The 12,340-nt window shown below is 43.7% G+C and overlaps 1 protein-coding gene across 3 annotated transcripts in view; it reads left to right on the top strand.

Moving 5' to 3' along the window:
* The first annotated feature begins 1,646 nt into the window (after positions 1-1,646).
* The window catches only part of FBXO25 (F-box protein 25), a 30,049-nt gene continuing 19,355 nt past the window's right edge, over positions 1,647-12,340 (top strand). For all 3 annotated transcript variants that reach the window (XR_011697107.1, XM_071548422.1, XM_071548423.1), the window contains exons 1-4: positions 1,647-1,730; positions 4,552-4,693; positions 11,159-11,265; positions 11,710-11,759. Coding sequence is in view for 2 of the 3 variants with exons in the window: in XM_071548422.1 (XP_071404523.1) it covers positions 4,557-4,693; positions 11,159-11,265; positions 11,710-11,759 (294 nt within the window). In the remaining variant the exon portion in view is untranslated. The remainder of the gene's footprint in view (positions 1,731-4,551; positions 4,694-11,158; positions 11,266-11,709; positions 11,760-12,340) is intronic.

Here is a 12,340-nt window from a genome sequence, read left to right on the forward strand (position 1 = left end):
CCAGGCCAAAAATAACTACTCATGTAATTTTTCAAGACCAAAACCAGAAAAGAAGCCCTTCCAGTCTGAGCCTTTGCCAAGTTTTGGGTTCTTATAGCAGTGAAATTTTTTATAAGTTCAAAATCTCCTGGCAAAAGGATTAGGGAATGTTTCCAGGTGGAGACAAGTTGCAATGATTGCAGTATCATCAATCCCAAGGATTCAAATAATTAAAAGTCATACCCTTGTACTACACCACAAAATTTAAGACTGTTTACCATGTTTGAAAACACAATTCTAATTTTATCTTCTTGACTTTCTATTTTATAATTTTCTCCACATTCATGTAAGGCAAAATGACTTATTTTAGGTGAAATCTGAAATTTTTATACAATCATATGTTAATGACTTAAAGTTTTAAGAAACAAGGCACTCCATAAGCTGGCACACCCATGACACACTGGGACACACTGAGGAAGCACACCAGGAGGGGCATACTGGGGTCACACTGGGGCATACTGGTCTCAGCGAGGGGGGTCATGCTGAGGGGTCACACTGGGGAGGAGGTCACAGCAGGCACACTCGGGGGAGTTCACACTGGCTGAAACCAGGAGGACACACTGGGGTGGGGATCACACTGGGTCACACCAGGAGGGGTGGGGGGTCACACAGCTGCACACCAGGTCATAGCGGGGGTCACAAGGGGGTGGGGTCGCACCAGGTGGGGTCACACCAGGTGGGGTCACACCAGGTGGGGTTACACTGGGATGGGGTTACTGGGTCACACGGAGGGGGAGTCACACTGGGCTGGGAGTCACAGAACGGGGGGGGGATCATGCTGGGCTGGGGGTCAATCTGGGTCACACCAGGGGGGTCACACTGTGGTGGGGGTCACACTGGGGTGCGGTCACACTGGGGTGGGTCACACTGGGTCACACCGGGGGGTTCACACTGGCGTGGGGGTCATTCTGGGTCACCCCGGGGGGGGGTCACCCGGGGGGTGGGGTCACCCCGGGGATGGGGTCACTCTGGGTCACACCGGGGTGTGGTCACACCGGGGTGAGGTCACACCGGGGTGGGGTCACTCTCGGTCACAGTGAGGTGGGGGTCACACCAGGGTGGGATCACTCTGGGTCACCCCGGGGGGTCACTCCGGGGGTGGGGTCACACCGGCTCACCCCGGGGGGGTCATTCCGGTGGTGGGGTCACTCTGGGTCACACTGGGGTGGGGTCACACCGGGGGGGGTTGTCACTCTGGGTTACCCCGGGGGGTCACTCCGGGGGTGGGGTCACACCGGCTCACCCCGGGGGGGTCATTCCGGTGGTGGGGTCAGTCTGGGTCTCACCGGGGTAGGGTCACACCGGGGGGGGTTGTCACTCTGGGTTACCCCGGGGGGTCACACTGGGGTGGGGTCACACCGGGGGGGGGGGGGGTGTCACTCTGGGTTACCCCGGGGGGTCACCCCGGGCACGCGCCGCCCCGCCCCCCGCCGACCAAAACACTGGCACGTGCGCCCCGCGCCCGCTGTCACGTGTGGCGCGCGCCCGCGCCGGGCGGGGCCGGTCCCGCCCCGCTCCGCCAATGGCGGTGCGCGCTGCAGGGTAGCAACAAGCGCGGCGGGCGGGGGCCAATCAGCGCGGCGGGGGCGTGGCCAGCGCGGCCCATGGTACTTCCGGCAACAGCGCCAGGCCGGTCCGAGTGCCGGGCGGGAGCGGGACCAGGACCGAGAGCGGCAGCGGCGCTGCCGGGGGTGAGTGCGCGGGGAAACCGTGAGGGGAGCCTCACTGGGAGGGAGTGCGGCGGGTGTGTGGGAGTCCCGCCGGCCGTAGCTTTGGGGGTGAGCGTGGGCAGCCGTGGCTTGAGGGGTTGGGTACTGGCTCTTAGAGGCGTGTGTGGCTGAGGGAGCTTGGGGAAGCTGTTAAGAGTCAGGATGGGTAGATGGGCCTGGGGCGAGGGACAGTGTGGAGCCTCCCTGGAGGAGTGGGGTGCTTCGAACTCAATAGGAGTGTGGGAGCATGGGAACCACCATGGCTTTGCTAAGGGAAAATCATGCCTGACACACTTGGTGGCCTTCTACGGTGGAGTCACACCATTGGTAGATGAGGGAAGAGCAACTGAGTCATCTGTTGGAACTTGTGGAAGGCATTTGGCACTGCCCTGCACAACTTTCTTGTCTCTAAACTGGAGAGACATGGATTTGATGGATGGACTACTTGGTAGAGAAGGAACTGGCTGGATGGTCACGCTCAAATTGTTGCAGTCAATGTCTCGATATCCAAGACCAGTGAAAAGTGATGTTCCTCAGAGGTTGGTATTGGGACTGGCACTGTTTAACACCTTGTCAGGGACATGGACAGTGGGATGGAGTGCACTATCAGCACATTAGGGCTTGACACCAAATCTGGTGCAGCTGACATGCTGGAGGGAAGGGATGCCATCCAGAGGGACCTTGACAGGACAGAGGTGGGCCTGTGTGAACCTCATGAAGTTCAGCAAGGCAAAGTGCAACGTCCTGCACCTGGATGTGGCACTCCTAAGCACAAATACAGGATGGGTGGAGAGTGAATTGAGAACAGCCCAGAGCAGAAGGACTCAGGGGTGTTGATTGACAGGAAGGTCAATATGAGCCTGCAATGTGTGTTGGCAGGCCAGAAAGCCAAATGTGTTCTGGGCTGCATCAAAAGAAGTGTGGCCAGCAGGTCCGGGGAAGGTGATTCTGCACTTCTACTCTGCTCCCCTGATACTCCACCTGCAGTGTCGCGTTCAGCTGTGGGATCCTCAACATAAGAAGGATGTTGACCTGTTAGAGTGAGTCTCGGGGAGAGCCATGAAGATGATCAGAGGGCTGGAGCACCTCTGCCATGAAGACAGGCTGAGAGAGGTGGGTTTGTTCAGCCAGGAGAAGAGAAGGCCCTAGGGAGACCTTTAGAGCAGGCTTCCAGTACTTACAGCAAGGGCTACGAGAAAGCTGGAGAGGCACTTGTACAAGGGGGAATGTCATCAAACTGAAAAAGGGTAAGTTTAGATTGGGTTTTAGTAAGAAATTCTTTACTCTGAGAATGATGAGTCACTGGTACAGCTTGCCCACAGAAATGGTGGTATCCTATCCCTGGCAGTGTTCAAGCCTAAGGTGGACGGGGCTTTGAGCAACCTGGTTTAGTGGAAGTTGTCTTTACCCATGGCAGGTGGGGTTGAAACTAGGTGATGTTTAAGGTCCGTTTCAGCTCAAACCGTTCTGTAATAAAGACATTTCCATCAATGTGAGGGGAGTTCTAAACAATTTAGGGGAAAAATGTGTGTTGAGGTTCATACTACACCTTGGAAGCAATACAAGGATTGGAAAAGCAGATAGGCATCAGTAGAATTTGTGGTGAGAGTTTGGGGGAAAGGACATGGTAAATTTTGGAAAGGGTTCTCGTTAGGTGCAGGGGAAGGAGATTTCAGTTAGTGCTGAGGCCTAGACAGTGCGTTCTGTTTTGTGTGGTGTATAGAGTTTTAATTAAAGAAAAACTCAATTGGCTAACTCAATTTGTATTTCTTCTGGCTTTATATTTGTCTGTGATCTCTCCTGTTCTAACTAAAATATCAGGCAGATGCTGTTTAAGAGTGTAAATGGATGAATAAATTCATAGTGATGCTTGACTGATGTAGCCTAATTTTTTTTCAAGTTGGAAAAGTATTAGAAAATGCAGACTTCTTAGGACCAAAGGTGTTGGTGTTATATACTATCATGTGTTTCAAATATGATAATGTTATCTTCCTTCTGTAGCCTGCATGTGGAATCCCTTGTTAAACTAAGGAGCAACATGTTTGTGTGATGAATGGGAAGAAGAGAACAAAAGCTGGCAAGGTCATAGTCTTCAAAGTGTAGAAACCTTCTTTGTTTACATTCTTAATGTGCCAGAAGTGGATCTCGCTTTTGGAAAACAGCAGAATGATACACCTGTGACGGCTTGGCATCTGTTTGTGGGAATTTTGAGAGATATGGTCACAATGGACCTTGTGTTGTGGTCTGTTTTTGTCCTGGTATCTGGGTGATAGCCTGGCATGGGAGGTGACCTTGAACAACAACTGCAGAAATGTTTGGGAAAATGAAAATTCCCTTGCTGAAACATCACTACTATGTAGTCTAGCACAAATTCAGTGTTTATAAGCTTTAGAAAAAGTAAAAGGAGCAACATTGATTTTTGTGGGTTGTCAGTCTCTTTAACAACCATGTATTAGTCATGTATAAATATCAGTAATCTGTTTGATCATGGCAGACCAGATGACACAGGATACAATTTTGCTTCTTTTGTAATCATTCCTTTCCTGGACTACTGTGATTCTTTTTCTCTAAAGAACTAAGAAACCTATCTTGATCTAACTAATGCTGAAAACCAAAAAGAATGAGATTAGAGAATAAAAATGTACTTAAATCACTGAATCTATTTCTTAAAAGGATGCTCTACAGAGAATTTTCATCAAGGTAATGTTTTAAGGTTCAAGAGAAAACTGAAGTAATGGCAAGAAGTTTTGCAACTTTTATTAATAAATACTACATAAAGAATCTCTTCTTGCTGCTTATACAGAAACCATGCCATTTTTGGGCCAAGACTGGAGATCCCCTGGATGGAGATGGGTTAAAACAGAAGATGGATGGAAACGATGTGAATCCTTTAGTCCTGCACTTGAGGATGGGAATAATCAGCTGAATGATATCAGCCACACTGTGTAAGTTGAAAAAAAAAAGTGATTCTGCAGGAGTTAATGGCAAGTGGGAAGACAAAGATTGTCTTAATTTCCATTCAGACTGCATGGTAGCTGATATTGTCTATAAACAATTGCAGCCAGTGTATTTTGTTTAGTTAAGCAGACAGTAGACTCTTATGGAGATTGTCTCTTTTGTCCCTTCTCCCTCTCTTGCTTATTTTAGGCAGCCAGATTCCTTCTTAGGTTGTATGTCTTTAGAAGTAATAAAATAAAAAATATGTAAAAAAACCCAAGCCAAACCAAACCAAACAAGCAAAACTAAAATACCCCACAATAATAACAACAAAAAAAACCCCAGCAAGAAACCCCAAACCAAAACAAAAAAGCCTGTCTGTTATTATTTAAAGATAAAAGTGATACTTATAACTTGCAAGTACAACAGGCATATTGAATTGTTACCAGGAAGTGAATAGAGACTTTCTGCTGAGTGGATGTTGGATTAGTTGTGTTTATGGCAGTCATATAATGCCTTTCCTCTAAATACACAATCAGAGGTAACTTAATGCTCATTCTCTTACACAATATAAGACTGTATGGGCTCCAGTAAAACAGGTGAGAAAGAGATTAGATAAATAAAGTAATACTTGTGGCAAATGCCCACAAATTGGTGTGATATAAATAGCTTTGTCAAAAAAAAATTTCTACATAGTTTCTCCCTAAAGAGGTAATTCTCAGGTATAGAATTCTTGGTCAAAAATTCCAGCGTAATGTCCTCATAATGAGGAAAGTGAACATTCAGTGTATTGTTGTTAGTCCAGTAAATGATGTGATAAATGATCTGATTTAGTGGGAATTTACTGACAAGCTAGAGCTTGCTGTAGTCAGTCATACCCCTGTGTTTTCTAAATTTGTGAGATAATCCTCAAGGGAGTTTCTAGAGCAGTGACAAATTATTATTAAGCTTATCTTGACCTACTCTTTTATTCATACCTTTTGTGTTCATCTGTCACTGATCTTATGTGGGCTTCTTTTTCCTCACAGTCTGGCCACTGTGGGTACAAAACACTGGAGGAATGTTCAGTAAGCCTCCAACATAAAAGTTACTTTAAATACCTTTGAAAAAAGTATTTTGTTTCCTATTTCGTATCTTTAATAACCTACTTGGCAAATTAAAGGAAATCTAATTTATTTTTGAAGCTATTTTCACAGTTGCTAAATAGTTACATCTTGTAGGTTGCTTTAATTAATATTTTATGAAAGAAATGATCTTTGTGTCCTCCCTCCTTGCCCCTTCTCAGTCTAGTAAGAATTTCTCTTATCACAGATGGTGTCTATTACCACTTGACTTAATACTGCCCACTTCCCTTAACCCTACAGTCTAGCTCTATTTTATTTATACCCTGATATTAGAAATCAACTGCAGTCAGATCTCCCTCCACCACCAGCTCTTAACACTCAACAAGGTCACATCTCTTAGCCTCATGGATCATGTACTCCAGTAACTTGGTAACTTCCCACTGGACTTATTCCAGTATGACAAATGTTCTTGTTGTACTGGGGAGCCCCAAACTAGACACAGTACTCCAGCTGCAGTTTCTCATGCCAAACAAAGATTACTTCTTTCAGTCTGCAGGATACACTTCTGTTAACTTGAACCAGGGTGCAGTTGGCTTAATACAACACAAGGGCACACTGCTGACCTGTTTTCAGTTACTTCTCCACAAGACTCCTGCCTCCTTTCCTGCAAAACTGCTTCCTATCCAGTCTGTACTCAAGCTTGGGGTTCTCCTATGCCACGTGCAGGGCTTCACATTGCAGCAGAGGAGTGTAAAATATTTTGACAAATACATTGTAATATTATTTGGTGCAGGCACATACCTCAGGATTTTCCATGCATTATCAAGCTGAAAGTGGCTTTGAGTCTCTTATAAAGCACTTACAGTGTCTCTGTATGTAACTGTGTGACTTGAGGACCATGTGAAAAGAAGCAAGGAGGTGAGGAAGAAAAGTTGGAGCTCAGGTGGCCCTGTCACATTTTCCATAATTTTAAGTGTCATACCCAAAAATTTATTTAAATACTGCTATGAAATTACCTTTTTTGAAAAAGCTGATGTTCTTACATGCTTTATCTAAAATATTATTGTTCTAAGAACACCAGGTACTTTGCTTTTAAAAGCTTTAGAATTTTTTAAGAAGTGTGTCATCAAGTCAGGAAAGTAAGAATAGCTGAAAATTGGCAGTATTATGTATGTATTTAAATCCTTCCAGGTGCTCTCAAGTGTCATGTGCAGTATTATGATACAAACATTTAATTAAGGCTTCTGTTACACCATATGGCACGTGCAGCACTTGATTTGGTTTATTGTATCTCAGATTGGTGTTTGAAGTGGGCAGGGGTTGCTTTTAGAATGGTAGAGCAGCTTTAATACTCAGCAAGCAGCTCTGCAGGTTTCTGGAAGAAATGCTAGGAGTTGCTGGAGAACTGCCTCTGTTTCTGTCCCATTGTTCTGATGTCTGTGGAACCCTTGCTTTCATTCCTTGCTTTCAGACTTAAGGTTTGTCAAGAAAGGTGGTGGTGTTTACAGATAAGTGGGGAAAAACTCTCAATGAGAAGTGGGAGAGAACATGAGGAAATAAAGCCTCATATCAGAAGATCCTCAGAGGTAACAGTCCAATTTGTTTTTTCTCTAAAAAGACATGATGAATTCCAGCAATGTCACAGGCAAATTTGAATGTTAGACAAAGGGGTATAAAATAACCCTTTTCATCTTCACAATTCCTTCCGGAGAGGTCCCAGCTGACTGGAAGCTGGCAAATGTCCCGATTTTCCAGAAGACTAAGAAGGAGGATCCCAAAACTACAGGCCTGTCATTCTCACTTCAGTGCCTGGTAAAGTTATGGAGAAGATTATTCTGGAAGGTATTGAAAAACGCCTGAAAAACAATACAGTCACTGGTCACAGCCAGCACAGCTTCATGAAAGGAAAGTCCTGCTTATCAAACCTGATTTCCTTTTATGACAAGGTAACTCACCTGGCTGGTCAAAGGAAGCCAGTTGATGTAATCTCTATGAATTTCAGTAAAGCTTTCAATACGGTCTCTCACAGGATCCTTCTGGACAGAATGTCCAGCACACAGCTGGATAAACACATCATGTGGAGGGGGAGCAATTGACTCATGGGTCAAGCACAGAGGGTAACAGTGAATAGGGTGACATCAGACTGGTGACCTGTCACTAGTGGGGTCCCACAGGGCTCTATCTTGGGCCCTGTGCCCTTCAACATCTTCATAAATGACTTGGATGCAGGACTGGAAGGGATACTAAGGAAGTTTTCAGACAACACAAAACTGGGAGGAGCTGTTGACTCCCTCAAAGGCAGGAAGGCCTCGACAAATCATGGGACTGGGCAATCACCAACCGTATGAGGTTCTAGAAGGGGAGGTGCTGGATTCTGCAGCTGGGATGGGGCAACCCTGGATGTTTGTACAGACTGGGGAATGAGACTCTGGAAATCAATGCCATGGAAAGGGTCCTGGGGGTCCTGGTGTACAGTAAGTTGAAAATGAGTCAGCAGTGCCCTGGCAGCCAGGAGGGCCAACCATGTCCTGGGAGGGCATCAGGCACAGCATTGCCAGCCTGGCAGGGAAGGGGATTGTCCCGCTCTGCTCTGCACTGGGGTGGCCTCACCTCCAATATTGTGTGCAGTTTTGTGACATAACAATATAAGAAAGATATTAAGATGTTAGAGAGTATCCAAAGGAGGGCAGCAAAGATGGTGAAAGGCCTTGAGGGGAAGCTGTATGAGGATTGTCTGAGGGCACTTGGTCTGTTCAGCCTGGAGAAGAGGAATTAATGTGGAATCAGAATCACAGACTATTCTGAGTTGAAAGGGACCCTCAAGGATCATCAAGTCCAACTCTTAAGTCAATGGCCCACATAGGGGATTGAACCCATGACCTTGGCATTATTACAACCAAGTTTTAACTAACTGAGCTAATGAAGGAGCAGTAGACTGAGGGGAGACCTCATTGCAGTTACAGCTTCCTCCTAAGAAGAGGAGGGGCAGGCACTGATCTCTTCCCTATGGTGACCAGTGACAGGACCCAGGGGAATGGCCTGAAGTTGTGTCAGGAGAGGTTTGGGTTGGATATTAGACAAAAGTTCTTCCCCCAGAGGGTGGTTGGACACTGGAACAGGCTCCCCAGGGAAGTGGTCACAGCACCAAGCCTGACAGAGTTCAAGAATACTCTCAGACAATACTCTCAGGCACATGGTGTGACTCTTGATAATGGTCCTGTGCAGGGCCAGGAGTTGGGCTGGATGATCCTTGTGAATCCCTTCCAGCTCTGCATATTCTGTGATTTATTGACTGGTCTAAGCTGCTTTACTCGTTTATCTGATGCTTGAGGAAGTGTATGTTATTTAGGAGCAGGAAATGCCTTCAGGTATGTTACTAGTCTAAATTGCTTTCTAGGGACACTTTCCCTCCAAAAACAAAAGAAGGATCTTTACAGATTAACCATCCTCTTCCAAGCAGGCCTTCAGGAATGAGACCTCCCATCCTCTCCCTATTGCTTGCACTGGGTCAATGAGGTTGAGTGAGTTTCTGTGCTGCCTGGATTATGTTGCAGGGTATCAGGACATATCTCCCTTGTCTTGTGTCTGTTGTTAGGATGGTAAAATTCTGGGAGATTTGGGCTCTCTTTCTGATTCTGCAGTAACTCTTCAGTTTCTGCAATAACTACTTAGATCACATGTCGTTGCAGCCAATATGTTATAACATAATTAAATTAATTTTTAGTGATCTTTAAAAGATACTTCCTTTATGATAGCTCTGAAAAACCCCCAAACCTGATGGATTGGAATGTTACATAATCAAATAACTTGTTGGTGTTGATGTTCTGTTGTTGTCAGTTACTTTGCTTTTGCCTGTTTGTGGTTTCTTCTTTCTGAACTCTTTTGCTGTTTGGCCAGATGTGATATTTGATAGTGTTGCATAGAATACTGGAAGTGTTGAGTCATTATCTTCTGCTTTAAAAACACTAAGGCATGAACTAGGGCCCTCACCTTGGATTCAGTTCTATGAATGGAAAGGTACAGTAGCTTTTCTTTTTCAGGATCTAAACCTAAGATGAAACTAACTTTATATTTCTGAGTCTTCTCAGCTTGTGTATCTTTAAGCTGTGCTAGCATTTACTGATTAGAGCAATCAAAAAACCAGAGCTGGTTTACAGTGTTGTTCAGTTATTCTCCCTAACAAATGCTTCAAGCCTGAAAATTTTGACTGTGTAAGCTAGTAACAATAAACTAAAATAATTTAATTTGTGCCACCTAATGCCCAAATACGGTTATTTTTGAATAAACTTGTGTCTTACAGTGTTCAGTTGTTTAAACTTGAAGTTCAAACTGACATTGATAAATAGCTTCATCTGGCAAATTCAGATTAAAAATACTAACGAATGTGAGGGGTTTTGTACACAACTTCATTGTCGAAGAACAATAATGGGGAAATAAAATAGTCCTACAGTTAAACTTCACTACAGCATATCCTTCGTCAGTCCAGTTATCTGTGCAAGACCGTGGCTTTCGTGTGAGGTATCTTCCATCTCAGTGCCAGCAAAATGAACACCCATTCTTATCTGCGTTGCTGGTTCTTACAGTTATCTGTAAAAATGGAAAGGAAATTTTATAAAACTGTGGAGGCTTCCTGTAGGATGGGCAGTTTTTAAGTGTATGTGAATTTTAGAAAGTTTATTTTATCCAAAAAACCTATTTTAATAGTTTCTTGTATGTATATTTTTTATATATTCACACTATGTATGTACTTTATACATAGTTATTTGGTACAGTCCCCACTGTTGGGTTAAATAGTGAACTGTCAGAAGAGACATAGGTAAAGTTTAGTCTCTCTGGCAGAGACAGACCACTTGGTTTTTGATGCTGTAGAAATCATTGGCAAAGCAGTACCATTACACCTGTACAATGTTGGGATTCAGTCATTTGTGAAAAGAATTCCTTTGCCCCAAAGATGACAGTAGTAAGAGATGTCTTTCTTTGCTGTCTTTCTGCCTGTGCAAGGATGTGCAATAATTCTGCTCTGACTTCTACGTGTGTGCAGTTTTTCAAGGTTTGGTCCATTTCAAATAATGAATTTTTGTACACCAGAGCTTTGGAGAGCTTTGCAGTTTTCTAGCTGGTATTCACTCCTTAGCAGTCCTTCTTAAATGTCAGTAATGACTTAGAAGATACCTGTTACAAAGATACTTGTGTGTATTTAATCACTTTGACACAAAATTCAATCCCACTGAGAAGAAAAGAATACGACAGCTTCTCTCAAGATACATGTTGCTATAGGCAATCAGATAGAGAACCTTAATTAAGAATATGATGTTTTTTTCAGCTGGAGACTTTAATGCAGAAAATTGTAAGCTGTATGCATCTTAGATATTTAATAACTGCTGTTCTAATTAGATGTTTTTATTTCAGGATCATAACTGGGGATGATGAGAAAGACATGTACGGTACAGAAGACTGCGAGTTTGCAGCCAAGAAGAGGAAGAAAGATCATTTTAGGAATAGCACGGATTCACAGTGTAAGGCTGTGTGTTTTCATTTATTTTAGAAGACTCACGTAGCTTCAGAAAAATGTTGTTATAGCTGTTCACCTATAGAGTAGCCTTCTAAATTATGTTTAGTTCTGTACTGGTAACAAAGTCTCGTGTCAAAAGTGGTATATCTTAATTGAAGCCATGGTATTGTTAATTTATTGTTGGGTTTTTTCCAAAGATCCGAAGGTAATTCACTGTTGTGGATTTTTAAAAAATTACATAACTCTTTCATTATTTTCTTGAAGAGCATAACTTGTAAAAATTTTTAGTCATCCTTTCCGACCTTTAAAAACTTCATTCAAACTGTTCTGCCATTTCTCCTTTTTTATGAAGCATTTTATTAAAGATTGTCTATTTTGTTCAGTTTCTTTCTAGAAGGCATTAACTAATGTAGAAGCCTCAAATCCTTATGTTTTGATTTTATTTTAGGTTTTTATCGTGAAAAGTGGATTTATGTTCATAAAGAAAGCACCAAGGAAGTAAGTCTGCATGCTCTGTGTCAATTCCTGTGAGCTTTGTGCTCTTAATTGACAGACAGTATATTGAAAAAAGCTTTTGTGCTGTTTGTCTTAGGGGTTATATTTAACTCTTTCTTCACTGGCAACATCGCACATCTGCATGTGGTGAGGCAAAGGCAGCTCAAAAAGTGACTTTTACATGGGTCACTGTGGCAGAGATGTGGCAACTTGCAAGGACAGACAGTTCTCCATTACTTATCCGTGCCCATCTGTCTTTGTACTGTCTATCTTTGAACTAAAATAGAAAGTGCAAAACCAGATAAGTGTCTCCAAAGAAGGTGCTTGCAGGCAACTACCTGATATTTTGGAATTGTGGTGTAAATTTGAACATAAGTGAAACTCTGGTTCACAGTTTACAAAGAGGACCTTTATATTCAATGAAAACCAGATACTTTCAGTTTAGGATATAAACTGTATCATGCAACTATAAAAGAAACATGAAAGATCTTGGAATGAACTCTTGGAAAGCCAAGCGTTAGAATACGTCCATTTTATATAGACTGTCCTGAAGTCTGAGTTTCATTCCTGTGTTGATTCCTATG

This window comes from Pithys albifrons, chromosome 2 (genome assembly GCF_047495875.1).
Source record: "Pithys albifrons albifrons isolate INPA30051 chromosome 2, PitAlb_v1, whole genome shotgun sequence".
NCBI classification, from domain to species: domain Eukaryota; kingdom Metazoa; phylum Chordata; class Aves; order Passeriformes; family Thamnophilidae; genus Pithys; species Pithys albifrons.